The 18,502-nt window shown below is 37.7% G+C and overlaps 1 protein-coding gene across 2 annotated transcripts in view; it reads right to left on the reverse strand.

Moving 5' to 3' along the window:
- The window catches only part of Unc5c (unc-5 netrin receptor C), a 359,028-nt gene that overhangs the window by 65,669 nt on the left and 274,857 nt on the right, over positions 1-18,502 (reverse strand). For both annotated transcript variants that reach the window (XM_040751709.1, XM_040751708.1), the window contains exons 5-7: positions 7,519-7,699; positions 3,320-3,487; positions 620-784 (exon numbers count right to left, since the gene is read on the reverse strand). In XM_040751709.1, coding sequence (XP_040607643.1) covers positions 620-784; positions 3,320-3,487; positions 7,519-7,699 — 514 coding nt within the window. The remainder of the gene's footprint in view (positions 1-619; positions 785-3,319; positions 3,488-7,518; positions 7,700-18,502) is intronic.

The following is an 18,502-nucleotide window of genomic DNA, read 5'->3' on the forward strand; positions in this document are numbered from 1 at the left end:
CTTATCACATCTCCCATATCACCTGATCCAACTTCCATGCTCATTAAAAATTGTTTTTCTCTTAGAGTAAGCTAAATTATAGCCATGATGCAATTTCTAACATAAACCTCACACTTTCAAGAGGTTGGGAAGTTGTTCTTACTAAAGATTTATTATATAGTCATAAAACTACCTACTGAAATATTTATTGATATTTTATATTTGAAGGATGTTGGTGCAGTACCAAGCATGAATTACAAATAAACAGCTCACTTGTGGGAAGCCATGCTTTGGTTCTATGGGGAGTTTAAGGTCCCCTCATGCATAAGGTAATACAACTGAATTAACAGTTCTCTGACTAGAAAGAATGACAGCCTCTCCAAGGAAATGGCTAAATAGGTTTTTTTTCCCTTCTTGAGTGAAAGCAATAATATGCATAACATTTGTTAACCAGACAATTATTATTCATTCTGGTGCCTGAGAGATTAGCTTTTCCCAATTATGAATGAAAGCTCGGATAGACCTTTATCATTACATTTTTATTGTTTTTCAGTATCCCCAATTACTAATATTCCTCCAGCATAGTCAAATGGCTTGGGGGCGGGCCCTTCAGTGCCTGCACTTCTTCAGGTTGACTTACCCTGCATGCACAGCCCGTCAGTGCAGTTCTTGGACTGCAGGACCAGGCCGTCACAGTCTTTGCCCCCATTCTTGGGTGCTGGTGCTGTGCATTCCCTCCTGCGCCAATGGGTGCATTCAGTCCCACAGGTTGACCATCTGCTCCATGATGTCCACCTGCCATCCACTACCATGAGAAAAGCCAGCATGAGGTCAGAACAAGCATTTCCTTAAAGGGTGAAAGAAGCACAGCTAAATTCCAGCATAACAATAAGAATGGAAGAAGACACCCCAGTGAGAAGTCTGGCATTCACTTAGGCCTCTGCTGAATGAGTCATGCTCTGCCTGTGGGAGGCTTGTGTGTTTTGTCAAGGAAGGTTTAGTGAGTCTATGTAATAAGCAAGTCATCACACTTTCTCTTTATTCATTAAAGGTGAGGATACTGGATATTGATGATCAGAGGGTCTCCTTTTTGATCTAAGATTGCTTCATTTGAAGTGTCTTGAGGAAGATTTGGTCACACAAGGTAGGGATGTCATATGATATTTTATTAGGGAGGAGTTACTTACACGTGAGAAGCCAAGAAACTAAGGTCAGCGTTGGCTGCTCTCCTAGACCTGACCAGAACCCTAAGAGATAGCATATCTCCTTTCCCTCAGTTCTTTATCTCCCATCCCTACTATGTACCTGTGACCACACCTAAGATCTCTCCCTACAGAAGTGCATGTAAACAGTGACAGCAAAAATGTATCAGAGTTGAAAACATAGGAGGTGTAGTGGGGAAGGAACTCATCCATTCTCTTCTTCCCACCCCCTGTCTCTTGACTTCTCTCTATATTTTCTTTTTGCCATCCAGGCCATTTGATTTGGCTGAAACCTTTGCCTTGCCTTCCTGTAAACACAGTATTATTTGTAGCTTATTTTATAATTTCACTCCACTATTTGATGGTGTACACATTTCTATCCATGCTGAAATAGTATTTAAGTAAATCCCTAGTTTTGGCAGTGACATAATAATTCAAAATTGACCCAATTTCATTCTAATTTTGGTGGCTTACTTGTAAGAAAGTTCTGTGATCATGGGCTGAGATATCTCTGTCTTCAGAATATACAACTTGATGTCAATTTGAAAATAGAATAAACTGTCAAACTTCAGAACAAATCCTTTTAAGTACACTAAAGATGTAGGATTAAAATGTTAAACTAAGTTTAAAAAGTATTTGATTTTCCCCTGAAATAACTAAATGTTTATGATTATCTAGAATCCCACATAAAACAATGCCAAACATTTATTGAACCTTTAAACTTCCCAAATCTGAACATTGAAAAAGCAATATAAATTTTATTAGCTTACAGTGTTGGGCAAATCTGTCCTATTACCAAGTAAATATACTTCCCACAGTGTGTACTAAGACATAAACATGCTTATGTGCAAAACTAAGGAACACATTACTATTTCCATTGTATAGAGTTGTCTTTACTTCAATTCCCAATACCCAGAGCAATGACATTTGCTTTGCTGTAGCTCAACAATATGTGCCTTTTTCTTAAAGCACTAGCACCTATGTGTGTGTTTGTGGACATGGTGTGTGTGTGTGTGTGTGTGTGTGTGTGTGTGTAGTCACAATGCTCTTTCAACTCAAATTGGTCATTGGATTCTGAATTATGAGTCAGAGCCTAGGTGAAGAAAGGGACAGTGTATGATAAAATCTGAACTTCTGCACTTACTGTTAAGTCAAAATATGTTCGATAGATAAGAGTCCTCAACGGTTCAGCACAGAAACCCATTTTGATACTTGAGGTCAATACTTGAAAATGTAACCCGTAGATTATATTTTTCTCTCTGCCCACTTCTCAAAAATATTCTATTAAAGATGAGCAGTAAAAAATTGGGCAAAGCAAAGAGAGCTAAGGTTGTGCATTAAGACACTGAAATGTATAGCATAATTCCTAACCACCAAGTACACTGAATTAATGGATTATTTCAATCTTATCTTAACTTCTGGATATATTATTATGACTAGGAATTTTAATATGTTTAGGATTTCATTTGGATTTGGGTATTAACTAAAATTTACCTGGAGTCAATACCTGGTAGAAATATGAAATACTATCAGATGATGGCAAGTGGCAGAGGGCTACAATTTTGGTATAGGAACCACTGCAAATAATTCATAAGACAGATGACCAAGATGTGCAGACAATAAAGAGCTGGCTATGTTGTATTTTTCAAATCCATTATCTCATGTGTCACAAAGCTTAGCCTTTCTTTTAATTCATTCCAAATGTTTTATTTGCCCTTGCCCAGAAACTGACACTACATATCAACTATTCCAGTATAAAACATTTTATAAATTTCAGTTCCTATTAATTTTCATGGTTTTCTGAAGATCAAGGGTTGTTATTTCTAATGTTATGTGATTTTCAATGTTGTTCAAATCATGTGAATTATAGGATGTGCAATCTTGCCTTTAGCAGTTTCACTAAGAAACACAGGATGATATTTTTGCTTGTTCTCTTACAGCACTTTGTATATTTATGTGATAAAATTAAGGACTTTTGGAGGAAGGTTCGACTTCTTAACAAGGTAAATACTGAATGTAGAATGGCTTTAAGTAATGTTTATCACATGCTTAAGTAAACATTAGGTCTTTCTATTTAGTTTTAGTAAACATTTTCAGAATGGTAGACCATATTTGGAAGGAGACAATTGCATATTTACCTGGGCACAACGTAGTGCATGCTAATTTCTGCACACTCTGTCCCTCACAGAAGGCCCCACCATTGAGTGGGGCTGGGTTGGTGCAGGTTCTTGTACGTTTCTGATATCCTCGTCCACAGCGGCTGTTACACACAGACCACTCTGTCCAAGTGGACCAGCCACCATTAACTGAATGAGACAAACCGCAAAGGGTAGGTTAAACACATGGGAATGTACAATACACAAACCACATACAGTATTCAGACTGGAATACTTTTCATGTAATAATAAAAATAATAAGATTTCAATGCTAGAGGAGGCCACAGATATCATTTCAGAGTTTTGTTGTATAACTGAAGAATCTAAGTCGAGATATATAAAATTGTTTTCCAAGAGTCACACTTATAAAAACAAATAAGACTGTGTTCTCTTTTCCTTGGCTAACATTCTTAAGGAAAAAATCCCCTTACCTAGTTAAACTCCAAAAAATTATATTTGACAGCTTATCTTGCGTAATAAATGTTTAGATCCGGATACCAAGGCTATGAGTCGAGGCATCGCAACTACATAAAATCACCCAGATTTCTTAAAAAATAAATGATTAAATATTTTTCTTCAGCATTTTCAAACTTCACAGTTTTCAAGGAATTTTATATAGTATTTACAAACCCACATGTGAACCCAATTACAGAACTAAATCTTACATTATCCTAGTTTTATTTAAATTGGCAATCTGATTGATCTGGTAATTGATTGGTGCATTTAAAAGGAAAACTCATCTTGTGCAAAAAGACTAGACATGATATATGATGGAGGGATCATAGATATGTGATTATAGACCAAGAATTCTACACTTCTCACACTATTCATTTCTGGACATCTGCTTCCAGAAAATATTATGATGTTCTTAAAAATGTAGTTCAATAATTTGTGTTTATTTTTTAAACGTGAATTATTTACTAGTAGCTAAAACAGTTTGGAACAAGTTTATGCATTTGCCTTCTGATATAAAGAGCTTAGCTACTGAAGCAACACAGATTTTATTTATACATGCAAATGATTTGCCCTAAATTATAATTTATTAGAAAATCTAATAATCACGTAATAAACATGACTCTATGTACAGACATGAACAAAGGTATCTTCATGTTTGTAATATAATAAGAAATAACTAGAAGCACCTATATTGTTAAACATAGGAAAATGTTAAGTTACATGTTTTCATTCCATTAAAATAATGAGGTTATCTAATAAAACAAGGATATTTAACATTTTACATTAAGTAAAAATAACATCTGGGTAGTTCTTATCTTAACATAGTACCTGTGCATACAAAAATACTTGTGATATCATATTAGTTTCAAAAACACTATCTGTAGATGACAGTATCAAAAACAAATTCTTTGTCCCAGCACTCAGGAAGCAGAGGCAGGCAGATCTCTGTGAGTTTGAGGCCAGCCTGGTCTAGAGATCGAGTTCCACGACAGGCTCCAAAGCCACAGAGAACCTCCGTCTCGAAAAACATAAAATAAAAAAAAACAAAAACAAAAACAAAAAAAACCAAAACAAACAAAAACAACTCCTTTGACCTTTTCTGTTTTTTTTCCAAATTTTCTCTAAAGGATACACTTTTATAAACCAAAAGTGACAGTAATGAAGAAGAAGATATAAAACAGATTTAGCATAAGAAATGATGATTATATATGTTTCTGTGGACTGAGGAGCCCAACTTATGGAGTCTTGGGTAACTCAACTTATGGAGCCATGAAAAGCATGAACAGACAGTTGACAGAGTTTCAGCTAGAGCTCCCAAATCAATATATAAGTTTTCTTCTAGTTCCATCCATTTGCCTGCGAATTTCAAGATTCCATTGTTTTTTTCCTCTGAATAGTACTCAGTTGTGTAAATGTACTACATTTTCTCTATCCATTCTTCACTTAAGGGCCATCTAGGTTGCTTCCAGGTTCTGGCTATTACAAATAATGCTGCTATGAACATAGCTGAACAGATGTCCATGTTGTATGAATGTGTATCTTTTGGATATATGCCTACGAGTGGGACTGCTGAATCTTGTGGTAGACTGATTCCCATTTTCCTGAGGAACCACTATACTGATTTCCAAAGTGGCTGTACAAGTTTACACTCCCACCAACAGTGGAGGAGTGTTCCTCTTTCTCCACAAACACAGGAAGTTGAGATTCTGAGTTACATGTCTAATTACCAGTCTGTTGACATTCTCATGCATCCTTAAAAACTGGAAGCATTTAGATTTTTGTTTTGTGTGTTTGTTTTTGCAGATACTAGACATAGTCCTCATTTTGCAGAGAAAGAGAAAAGGACCAAAAATACAATTTAAAAAGCTAGATAGTTGCTGATCAAGGCCTAGCTGCTTCATCATTGGTACTGACCCTTGTCTAAAAATGCTTATGTTAATTGTGTATGATCTTTCATAATAATAATGTTATCATTACATTTGCAGGTATGGAAATCATGCTATACCTAGAGATTTGCATCTATATTAAATACCTATAGAATGAGTCTATTTATAGTGTGCTTTCATTTGTTATTTGAGATTTGCACAGGCTATGATTGGGTCCCATTGCTTCTTTGCATTTTAAATGTTGTTAATCAAGTGTTTCAGGCAGTTTAGACTAAGATAAAAAGTACAAAACAATTTCGTGTGATTTAAGGAATACAATTGCTTATAATTCAACATAGTCATTATCTGGACTAGGAAATTAAACCCCAGAGTAATCAGAGGATTAAAAAAATTGGAATGCTTCTGTTCTGTAATTAAAGTGGCAGTTTTTAAGTATCTCTGTGCAGCCTCTGGAACATCATGATGATTCTGTTCTTGTGTCTCTTCATGTTGTTGGTGACACAAGCATACAATGGTACCGTCAGAGAGGGAACAAATTAATCTTTCTCTGTCTCTCTTTCTACCAACATATTTGTGTTTACACACACATACACAGTCTCTCTCTCTCTCTCTCTCTCTCTCTCTCTCTCTCTCTCTCTCTCGTCTGTCTCTCTGTCTCTGTCTCTTGGTGTCTTTTTAGTTTGATATGAGCTTAACTGATGTAATATGGATGAACAAGTAAAAAACACACGAAGGGATTCAACATGCTTATGTATCATGGGCACACCACAAAGAAGTGAAAAGCTACACATGCCATGAGAACTAACCCCGAACGTATGGGTGTGGACTCAAGAGCGGCAAGTTTTGAAAAGGTTATTAAGAGTTAATTGAGTAAGATCTGTACAGGACTCTCCCTCCAACTGTCCGTCCTCAATGATAAGAATTTTCCTTTTAGTATAAGGGAGGTAATTTTCCTGGGGAATTCTCTTGTGCCTCCGAAAATGGTCAAAAAGCTGGAATCGAATGTTCTTTGACACCTTATGTTATCTTGTCTTCCTTATCACTATTTTCTGAGCAGAGGCAAAGCTTGACTTTCTTGTTTAAGTGGAAACCTTGCCTCAGATACTTGGTGCTTTGTCTTCTCTGTGATAATATGTCAATATAACAGAGACCTAATGTTTTGAAAATTATATTAATATACAGTGTAATTTCTTAGTGTATGAAACATCTGAAAGCTTAGCTGGGTAATGACTCACCTGAGATAGCTGGGGATAATTGGGTACCAGCTGAATAGGGAGGTAATAGCATTGATGATGTAAAAAATGGGGTGTAGAATTGTTTGACACTTGAGAATCATTGGTTAGGAGATGAGCATCATGAGGGGCTCCAAAGAGTGGAAAGTCTTCCATGTTGTGGGAATGAGAGTCCCTTGATCACAGTTGTCTTTATTGTGGTTCTATTATCTTTGGGTGTAGGCAAGAATGCAAGTTTGTGGAGAATGGTTTTCTCATCTTTCCTGTGTTTCTGTAATTGTGGATCTGAGCCTAGATTCACAGGAGATATCATTTGTCTGTCTTGAACTTTGTCATGTCCCAAACTCAGTCAGGTCTTGTTGGTACTCATTCTGCTTGAGAAATGAGACATCTGAAAAGCAGCAGACTCTTGGGTATCTTACCAAGACTTGCCAGATGAAGTGCTTTACCACTCCTAGTAAACCTTACTGGCCATGCTGATGTTGGAAGGAACAGTAGTGGGAGTCTAAAAGAGATTGGTAGTTGGACATTCTAAAACAAAATAAGGCTATTAATGAGAAAGAATGGCTTGACACGTGCTGAATGGAGACCCTGGGAACTCACTTACCATATACGATGACAGTGGCTGTGGTGCTTTTCCTCTTGGCAACTATGTTTTTGGCAACACAAGTATAATTCGCTGTATCTGAGAGCCGTGCCTGCTTGATGATCAGGTTGTGATCAATAGTGATATAAAAATTCCGATCTTCAGCAGGATCAATTATGTCTTCATTCTTTAGCCACTCGACCTAAAGATACACAAGAAAATTTGATAAATCCCCCTTTTGGACCCCTGCACGGCTGCTTGATCTGACCTGGGTTTTGTAGTGTGTACAACATCGTTTCATGCTATGAACCGTTGCCAGGCAGAGGAAAGTAACTTTCCGAGGTCATATTAGGCATCACTCACCTGCCAAACATGCTGATTCTGTCTGTACTACATTATTCTCAAATGCCAATGAACCAGTTGGGAAATACAGAGCTCAGATTGTTTTCACTTTGCCCTGCAGGCAGGAATGGAGAACAAACACTGCCAAGTACAGAACCCAATCAAAAATAACAGGCAAAGCATTTCAAACCTAACCCAAACCTTTTGCTGTTTGATTTGTTTACTCTTGGCAACTTACCTGCCGCTTTACAGAAAAGAATATAAGACTATAAAAAAAAAGCTCAAAAGGCATTTCAAACATCATGGAGCGCTAATAAAGTAACATTCAGATGATTTACCTGTAGACTCCCTGCAACATATGGATTAAATTTCCCTGAAAATGCACCATAAAATCTAGCCAAACACATATTTGGACATGCATATAAGCCAAAATATTCAGGGGATGGGAAAATTTCCCTACCAACCCCCAACACAATCCAGATCACTAATAAATCACACTCAAATCTCTTTCTGAATAAATACTTCCAGTATTCAAATCTTTGGCTTCTAATTTGCTTTTGAAGAATCTGACTTAAGGCATGACTATACAATACTATTAAACCATTGTGTTGCTATGCAAATACTATTGGTTTAAGAACAGTGATGCTCTACTTTCTGAATAAAAGAAAAGAGACATTCTCATGCAAGCTGTGCTTTTGGACGGTAAAGTATTTTTTACCCTGGCAAAATTTGTTTCCCTGTGAACCCATTTTTCCATAAAGGAAAACAACACTGATATTTATTACAGTTAAACTTTCCTCTTGCATTACAGTGGATGTGGACACCAATAATCTTTAGTGAGAGGGAGTCAACATTGTTGCCATTTTCAAAATCTCAAAGAGCTTCTTAGGTACTGTAAGAAGTCTAGAAATTAATCTCTAAATCTGTCAGTGAACTCCACACATCACTGTCCTAGATAACTTCTATAAGGCAAGGGACTGTCAGTTACACTTCTATAATCCACAGAGGAGAGGCCAGCATTAAGAGGGAAAAACAAAAACCAACCATTCTCTTGAGAAACAGAAGTGCATGGGGTATAGATGAAAACCACTATTTGTAATCATGTAAATTTGCAAGCAGTTAAACATTCTTGATATTTGCACTTATGGTAAGGAGAAAGAGAATGGAATCCATTTAAAACTCTAGTTTGAAAGATGAATTTTGTTGTCAGAGGCAGACTACACATGGTGCCAGTGACTAGCTGCAATATATTTATATGTGTGCATATACAAGATCCCAAGACATTATAAGAAATCTACTTGATAATACTGACAGTTGACCATTATTTCTTGGTCCAGTTTTGGCTTTGAGTATCTGTCTGTCCTTTCATGAAGAAAGTATCTTTGCTCACAGAAGATGGGATTGCTGATTCTGTACTTAGATGAGCCTTCCTTCAAGTATATACCTTGCTCTCCCTTGAATGATATCCTCAGACATTGGGACCCTCTTTTCCTTGGATGTATCTATGAGTTTCCATTTTCCCCTATAACTTCCCTGTCTGTCATGGTTCTATGTGTGCATCGATTCATAAGTACCAACTGAATCAGTTCTGCAGTACAGTTCTCTGAGCTTCCCTATGGGATCATGTGGAAACTGTCTCCTGTGATTGTTTGAATTTTCAGTTTCTTTGTATGTTTTTTCCTTTTTGCTCATATTTCCCCTGCTTATTTTTCTTGAAGCACTTCCTTAAGGAATGAGTGCATTCAGCCCATAGGCCCACGGCTTGCTTCTGGTTTCTCAACATAGATTGATAATCTGTTTTACAACAGATTACTATTCTAATCAGACTTGACATAAAGAGCTCCCAAGGGTTATTACAAACCTCTAGTTTACTTGAAGAGTTTATTACATGGAAGAAAGAAGTTGACAAAAGATTTTGAGAGTCTGGCCTGATTGTTTGGTGAATAATCTTTCTGTTTTCATACATAGCCATATTTCCTTCCAGTGTCTCCTATGACTGGTGGGACATTTGGAACCTGAGAAGTCCCTATGTTGAAGTGATTGCCTCAGGTCCTTGAGGAAGGGCAATCCCTTACTCCCCTACTGACCGTTTTGATCACAGAAACTCTGCTTAGAGCAGTTTGCTGTGTTGGCCTATGTACCAGCCTTGTTAGAAATGGGGTTATAGTAATAGAAACACAGAAAGAAGAGGAAAGCTCCGGTAGTTTCTTTCTGCATTCCTGTACCCCTGACGTGTTACACCCTATGCTCTAAGATCAGATCTTCCTGTGTAAACACTTCAGCATTCTTCTGCTGTACTACCAGGCAACAAAATTCACCAGAATGCCATCTTATTAGAATGTCAACATTTTCTGTTCTGCATGTAAACTTCATGCCTGTTGGCATCAGTGTTTCCTCTAGTCTTCCTAAGTGGCAGGTACTTGGTTTCCAAAGTGGAACAAACCCTTGAACCTCTGTTTAGGTATGTGCCTTTATTTTACACTGCTGTTCCAAATCTGTCTCTCTCATCTCTCTTGCTTTCAGTTTCAGGTAACTAGGTATCACCTCATACCTATATTATTTTTGTAGTAATCTAGAGGTATCTGGGCTAGGGTCACTTTAGCCAACACAGTTTATAATTATATTAATAACCTTAAAGATAAGACACCTGATTTCTGCTCCCTGTCCCAGATCTACCTGGAACAATCTTGTTCTCTTAGCTCTCACATTTTTGTATAGGTTTTCAACTTCAGTGTCACAGTAGGGTAACTTGGACAATGTTTCTAATACATGAATTCTAAATTTGACACCCAAAGTAAATCTCCCCTCACCCAAAATAGGTGTTCTGAGTCTGAAGAGTTCTATCTCAGTGGTTTCAAATCTCTCTCAAGGATTAGAAGTTACTACTAAGTGGAAAAAAAAACAAAGGAATCTTGAAATCTGCAGGAAAATGGATAGCACTAGAAGAAACCATCCTGAGTGAGGTTACTCAGTCACAAAAAGACAAACATGGTATGTACTCACTCATATATGGATTTTAGACATGGAGCAGGGGAGTGCCATACTAAAATCCCATCACCAGAGAGTCTGGGAAACAGGGAGGACCCTAAGAGAGATATGCATGGTACCCAGGAGAAGAGGAATAGGACAGGATCTCCTGAGAGGTTTGGGAGCATGGTGAGAGGGGACAGGGAGCTGGGAGAAAGACAGGGCGAGACGAGGAGGGGAGAGGAGGATATGGGGGAACAGGAAGGTTGAGTTGGGTGAAGAACAGAGGAGAGCAGAATGAGAGATACTATAATAGAGAGAGTCATTATAGGTTTTAGGAGAAAAGAGATTTGGCACTAGTGAGAATTCCAGAGATCTACAAGGATGATACCAATTGGCAATCAAAGCAATAGTAGAGAGGCTATCTTAAAAGCCCTTCCCTCCCACCCACCCCCCCAGATAATGAGACTGACAACTATCTTATATGCCATCCTAGAGCTTTCATCCAATGGCTCATGGAAACAGAAGCAGACCCCCATAGATAAACACTGGACTGAACTGAAATTCTGGAAACCATTTGCAGAGAGGGAGGAGTGATGAGAAAAGAAGGCTTGGTGAAACCCACAGAAACAGCTGACCTGAACAGGGGGGAGCTCATGGACCCCAGACGGATGGCTGAGAGACCAGCATGGGACTGATCCAGATCCTCTAAATTTAGGTGTCAGTGAGGAGGCCTCAGCAATCTGTGGGGCCTCAGGTAGTAGATCAGTATTTATCCCTGGGGTATGAATGGACTTTGGGAGCCCATTCCACATGGAGGGATGCTCTCTCAGCCTGCACTGGATGATATGACAGCCTTTGAAGATTCCCCCATGCATGGCCTCACCCTCCCTGGGGAGGGGAGTGGAGATTGGGTGGGAAATTTGAATGAACCCATCATAATCCTCCTCCATGTTCACTTTCATTGAGACTGTCCTCAGTTGTGAGTGACCTTGACACTCACTATGTGGATAGCACTTAGGACCCATCATACTTGCTTAGCAGTAGCATGTAGCCCTGTTAGTCCCTTTCTCCTTGTTACTTGTTTTCCCTGGACATGGCAGATTACAGGATCTGCTCTAGCTCACTTATTCACCTACACTTATGTGATCAAGCTTGTACCACCATGGTCTTGATCTCTTCTTTGTCTTTTGTATTCAGATTCACTTCCTTGGCGATCTCACCCCACTTGCTTCAGATGACTCTCAAACTTCTAATTCAGATTCCACCCATCATCTTTGGGTTTATATATCTTCTGTCTTGTAATGCACTCAGTTGTCTGATAGTGTCCTTCTGAACAGACATTCCCAACCTCCAACCTGTTTTCTTGTTGTCTCAGTTATCCCAGCCAAGGCCATTCAGCTAGCAGCTAGTTAAAAATACCCTCTGAGTGTCTATTGCATTCTTTCTCTCTCTGACCATTCAGTACAGAAATATTCTGAGTCCCCTTCACACACTGCTATCTGCTCCATTCTAATTTAAAGTCACCATTTTTCTTCCAATTGCAAAAAGAATCTTGCATCTTGCCTTCTCTGTTTCCTCTTGCTCCTCAATATTTTGGGAGACACAGGGATTTCCCAATATATGCTACATCTATTTCTAGACCTCCAGTGACTCCTTAGTTAATCCAGTGTCAACTCTGAAGCCTTACAATGAACTAGTGTGGAGACCCATGCTGCCAGAAAACCCAAGGCTCTTGGAGCTTCATTCCTACTCTCAGTATGTAGGCCCTGTTACAGAAGCCTTCATGCAAACTGGTGTGCTCTTGGTGGGAAGACACTGAATCTGCTGTCCCACTACAGTTGTGTGAATCAGCCTTCTCTGAGACACCCTTATGTTCTGTTGTCCTCACCCCACTCATATCCTTGTTCACACATCACATTTTCAGCATTTCAGCTCCTCGTCAGCCTTGAAACCTTCAGTCCCCATTTATTCCTTATACCCTCAACGTCTCATCTTCTTTCTTTTATTTTCTCCATCTAATTTATTAATTCTGTCCCTCTGGAATATAAGCTGAGTGGATTTTTGATCTGGTTTTTGGTTACTAAGTAGCCCAAACTGACCTTGAATCCATGATCCTCTTGCATGAGTATTTTAAGTGCTATAATTAATAGCATGGACTATCATGCTAAGCTCTTCTGTTTTTTTGTTTGTTTGTTTGTTTTTGTTCCTTTGTGCCCCTGCTGTCTCTAATGTTCTGGAACAGGCTGATAGTCAGCACTTAGCCAGGATTTCCTTAGATATGAATGAAAACAGGACACGTTGTGGAGTGAAATCTGTTATACACACTTTCAGGTTCCTGTAAGTGTATGGCTGTCAAAATTACAATTAAATATTTTTAGTGGAGACCAGGCCCTAAAACATGATTTCTATTAAGTAGAGTTAGTTATGGCTATTGCTCTGCTGGGGACTGAGATTTCAAATCCCCAGCACCCTTTAGGATAGTTAGCTGCTTCACCTCTATGTGGTCTTAGCAGAGACACTTGAGTTGGGAGATGAGCTCCAGTTTACTCTGGGAGACTCCCAGTGCCCTGTTGCCATCTGAACCTATGCCTGTCTGTTCTACAGTAGTGAGTCCTTCTTCAAAGCTGAAATTTCTATACAGTACATGGTAAACCTGTATAAATGCTGTAGAGTTTTAAAAGGGAAGGTGGTTGCTCAACTTTTAGAAATAGAATCTTTTGCAAAATAGTTTCCTAAGAAGGTGGGCTTGTGGCTTGTCTAGCATGAGTGAGAATTTGGGTGGGGTTCCCTCTCTACCACGGCAAAGTTAAAAAACGGCAACAAGAAAATAACAAAATAGAGGGCTGAGTATGTGTTGAGTTGGTAGTATGTGTGGCTAGCATTCACTCAGCCCTGGCTTTGATTACCAGCCTACGCAAGCAAGTATGGCGATGCATAACTGCAAGGGAAGTCCTCAGGTGGTGGAACCAATCTTCAAAGTAATCCTAAGATACACCATAAGTTTTGGGCTCCTGAGACACACACAGCTCTGTCTCAAAAAGGAAAATAATTTTAATATGTGGTTTCAACCCATCTGCAAACCCTGAGTATAAACTTTGTGTAGGCACTGGGTCAAATGCTGGAGAGCCTGCTGATAGAAGGGGAGGCAGAATATGTACATTCATGATAGGACACATACTAAGGATGAAGGGAGCCAGAGGCTAAAACATATGGAGGAGTAACCTTGGGTGTGGGTTGGACATCTTCCCTTGCTTTGGGTGATGGCGTTCCAATTACTGAGAGGCAAAGGGCATTAGCGTAAAGCACTTGAGGAAGAGCATTTGTTTGGTATAGGCTACAGAAACTTAGTTGATAGTATGGAGAAAGGGGAGTACAAAGTGGACTCTGCAGTTTCTGCTTTGGGGAATCTGTGTGCAGAACTGTGTTATGGAATACAGAAACAATTTGAGGGTCAAAATAATGAGTTGTGATCGACCCAATCTCACAAAACATTCCTGCAAGAGAGCTTGATGCTGGCAATATTTTAATTACTCAAAATTCAATTGCTTTTTTGTAAACAGTGAGTTTTGAAACACTTAAATCCTGATGGTTTTTTTGAGTCAGCTTTATCTTACCATTAAACATGAAAGATATTGATTTAAAAGCATATTTACAATGCAAGTAGGCTGAAGTAATTTTTAATCATTGTTTTTGGCTTAGACAAAATGTTACAGCAATCATAAAAACTTAAATGTATAGAAGACAAAAATACACGAAAGTAATTCTATTTATCATGTAAAAGACTATCTGAGTCAGCAAGAGAAATCAATATGCAAGAGCTGTAATGTAACATCTAATTTTAAAAAAATGTTTCATGTGCTAACTCCCGTATCAGCAGTGCCAGAGAAAATGATTCCCTCGTTTTGAAGTAATTCCTTGGTTGTATTATATATAACATCATTAAAAAACCAGTACCTTTCATTATGCTAGATTTTTATTATATAAACTAGTGTTAATTAAATTGTTCCAATGATACTTATTCACAATTCAATCTTGGTTACCCAAATATTAATAACTGCTCTGGCCTTTAATTCTCTTCATATTTTGCTTTATACCATTTTTTCTCTTTTATCTTCCATCTCTCCCACTGGGCAAATGGGTTTATTCAACAAGGAACTCTTTCTGTGTAAGTAGTTATCTTTGACTGTGTATAAATCACTCAAGAAGTCAGAAAAGTAGGTTCAAGTTAAAGAAACAACAAAAGGTTTCTGCTATAAACCATGACTTGACAGGGCTCCAGGGATGCCCTGCACCATTCAGTTTTTGTTCTCTGGTTCAGTAACTGCATCCTTTTCTGTCATCTGGAACCATATTTGATATCCTTTTCCCAAGTGTTTAAAAAGCTGGAACTTTTATTAAAGGTAGACAAAAAACAGTATCAGAATGTTGCGTTTACATATTCTGCTGTTATATTTTATTTGAGTCATCCCAGCGTGTATGGCTGAGAATCTTCCCTTAAAAGGCATTTCCTAAAACCTCAAAGACAAAGTCTGAACTGACTGCCTGAGTTCTAAGCTGAGCTTGGTCATTTTAGGTTATATGTGCCTATGTGTTTACTTGGGTTGGTTTCTCAATTATATTTGGGGATGAAATGCTCTGTGCCTAACATACAATGACTAGTTTAAAATTATCATTAATATTTAATTAAGAGTTTACTAAAGGAGGCGAGAATGAGATAAATGTAAAGAACTTAAAAAGTGAAATGAATAATATTAATCTAACATGCTTGAAAAGTGTTTATGTCTGAGTTCGTTGATCCTTCATTGAGATTTATCCTCTTTCAAGTAACCTCCATTCATTCTTAAACAATAATCTAGCACTACATAAGTAAGCACTGAATAAGCAAATAGCTTTTCAGTAGATATTAATATACATTTAATTAACTTGTATAAATACTTTCTAATCTTGTTACAGCATGTCATTAATTCATCACTCTTCTAAAAACATGTAGAATGTATTTTTAATTGAAGATATTTTATCAGTATTAAACCTAATGCTCATTTCTACTTTGGTAATAAACATAAGAAATACACACACACACACATACTCATACAAATAGATACACATGTATATGAGTTATTCCTCAAATATATCTTAAGTTATTTCTCAAAACTTGTTCTTTGGGACATATCCTCCTTATCCCATCTCCAATGTATGGCACATATTTCATGATCTCTGTTACTTTAACGAGGCCTTCAGGGATGAGATTTCTTTCTAGTCAATTCAAAATGCAAGATTTAAAAAAATATTTTCAATAGCGACACTTTAAAAAAATCAAGCAGCATCCCGTTATGATCTATCCTAAAGAAACTATCTCTTTGCACACACACAGGAACTGAAATTCATAATGTTATATCTAGACATCCTGTGGTTTGTGATATTCTTGCTCTGCGGTAAGTATGCTGAGTGAGAACATGATATAGTTCTGCAAAGAAAAAATCTTACATTGTGAATCCTATTTCAACATTCAATCAAAGAGCAGCAAACAAAACTACGCTCATAGAATTCTACCTGAAAGCATTAGCAAACAGTCAAGAGAGAACATTTATCCAGAAGACATAACCTCAAGGTTTATGTAGCACTGCAAAAGCCATCTGCAATTGCAGGTTGCTAAGATTTTACCCTCAGAAACTGCAGTCACTGGTGATTCATATTATTTTACTGCTTAAACCTTCTGAGGCCTTCAGTCACCAATAAGGTAGTCAATATTTTTGTAGTCCCTGCTTAATCTAATATGTCTCTCCTTTTCAACAGCCGTGCATCAGCCTTTTTATCTTATAAAAGTTACAGTACTGTTGGTCCACATCTACTCATTTGCTCACTCAATCTTCAGATGGCAAGTCTCTGGAGTAATGCTGATCATTCTACTCCAGGGTTAACTTTCAAGACAATCAGTGGTCCTGTCTAATTTTCAATGCAACAGAAACTTCTCTCATTGACCTTGATATGAAAAGTAGCTGTCCTGGGTGGTGCCTTGGAAAACACTACCTCTTATGTTTTTACATGCTCTTATGAAAGCACATTACACCCCCTTCTCTCATTTGCATCAGTGGCTCTTAATTTTGTGCTCCCTAACTGTCAGGATCTTTTTACTGTGTATTTGTTCCTAGATCCCATTAGAAATGCTCTGATTTTACTAGTTTGAGACCAGGCATCGGGATTTTCAAATCCCCAGTGAAGCCCCACTGCAGCTCTGTGTGAGACCTGAAGGTTCCTGTGCACTGGATGGCCATATCCCAAGCCATCAACATGAGTCTCAAATTTCATTAATTTCTATCCATAATTCCAATTCTAAGTAATTCCATCTGGATGGTCAACAAATATGAAAAGCATAACAAAAGAAGGATCAATCATAGTCTCTATTCACATTGACTCTTTCAACTTGACACCTTACTGTTTGTTTTAAAATAATGGAGTAAGGAGTAGACTTTCAAGTTGACTTTAATTCCTCTTCAATATTCTAAGTTTTTCCTTTTTTTTTTAAAGCAAAATATGTGTAAGTAGTAACTATATACAATACCACAAAATACCCTCACTATACTTTAAAAAACACAGTGAGACAATTCAATACTTTAAAAGTAAATTTTCCCAAGAGATGCTTTTGTCTAGGGACTACCTGATTTGTTAATACAAATCAATCAAATAAGGCTATAAATAATTTGTACCACACTAAGGCACCAAATTTCAAAAATGTACAGTCACTGAGACATTTTTTTTATGAGGGGGAACAAAGAATGCAAGAGTCAAACAGAATTGACTGTAGTCTTTACTTCTGTAGGATGAAGAACTACCCAGCTATATGTTACAGGAACATTTAATGAGATAACAGAATGGAAGTATGTGGAATAATGAGGTAGGCAATAAGTTCAATAGCATTTCCGCTGGTGCTAAACTCAACTTAGAGGCTACTGTCAAAATAGGATATTTTAAATGTATTTGTTAAAAAGTATGCATATTTACATTTCTCATGTCTAATCAGGAAACTATACACTAAGGAAGAATATGGCTTTTAGTTTACCATGGTAAGGAATTCCATGAATACTGGCTTCTAAATTCTCACATGGGAGGCCAGTGAGATGGTTCAATGGTAAGGGTGCTTCCCTTTACACCCAAGGACCTGAGTTTGAACCCTAGGACCCACATGTTGGAAAAAGAGGGTTGAGGACAGAAAATTGTTCTCAGATCTCCATTCACAGGCTGTGTCATATGCATACCCCAAACAAAATAAATAAATGCAACTTAAAAATCTTCTATTTAGTAAACTCTCCTGGTAACAGCCATGTTCATTTTTCACAGCACAATTTCTTCAATATTTTTTAGAACAGATGTTGAAATTCCAGGCTTTGTGAATAAGGGTAGGTGCCCAGGTCTTGCTGTAGGAGGATCATATGCTTAAGAATTTCCCTGATATTCCCATCACACAGTTCAATTGATTACCCATGGAATTCTCCAAACACTAATATGATTTTAGTAATGAAGATGAGTGATTCCCAACTTGATTATGCCATCCAAGAATGATGCATACAATCCCCATTGTGTGTTTCTAGAAAAGGTGTATAAAGCTGCTGAGTTAAGTTTTGCAGTTTGATTTAAGAAACAACTTTTATGGTTCTCAGATGCTTTGTTTTATAGTTTCATAGTTACTGGTATTTTG

Source organism: Mesocricetus auratus, unplaced genomic scaffold, assembly GCF_017639785.1.
Source record: "Mesocricetus auratus isolate SY011 unplaced genomic scaffold, BCM_Maur_2.0 Super-Scaffold_100009, whole genome shotgun sequence".
In the NCBI taxonomy this organism is placed as follows: Eukaryota; Metazoa; Chordata; class Mammalia; order Rodentia; family Cricetidae; genus Mesocricetus; species Mesocricetus auratus.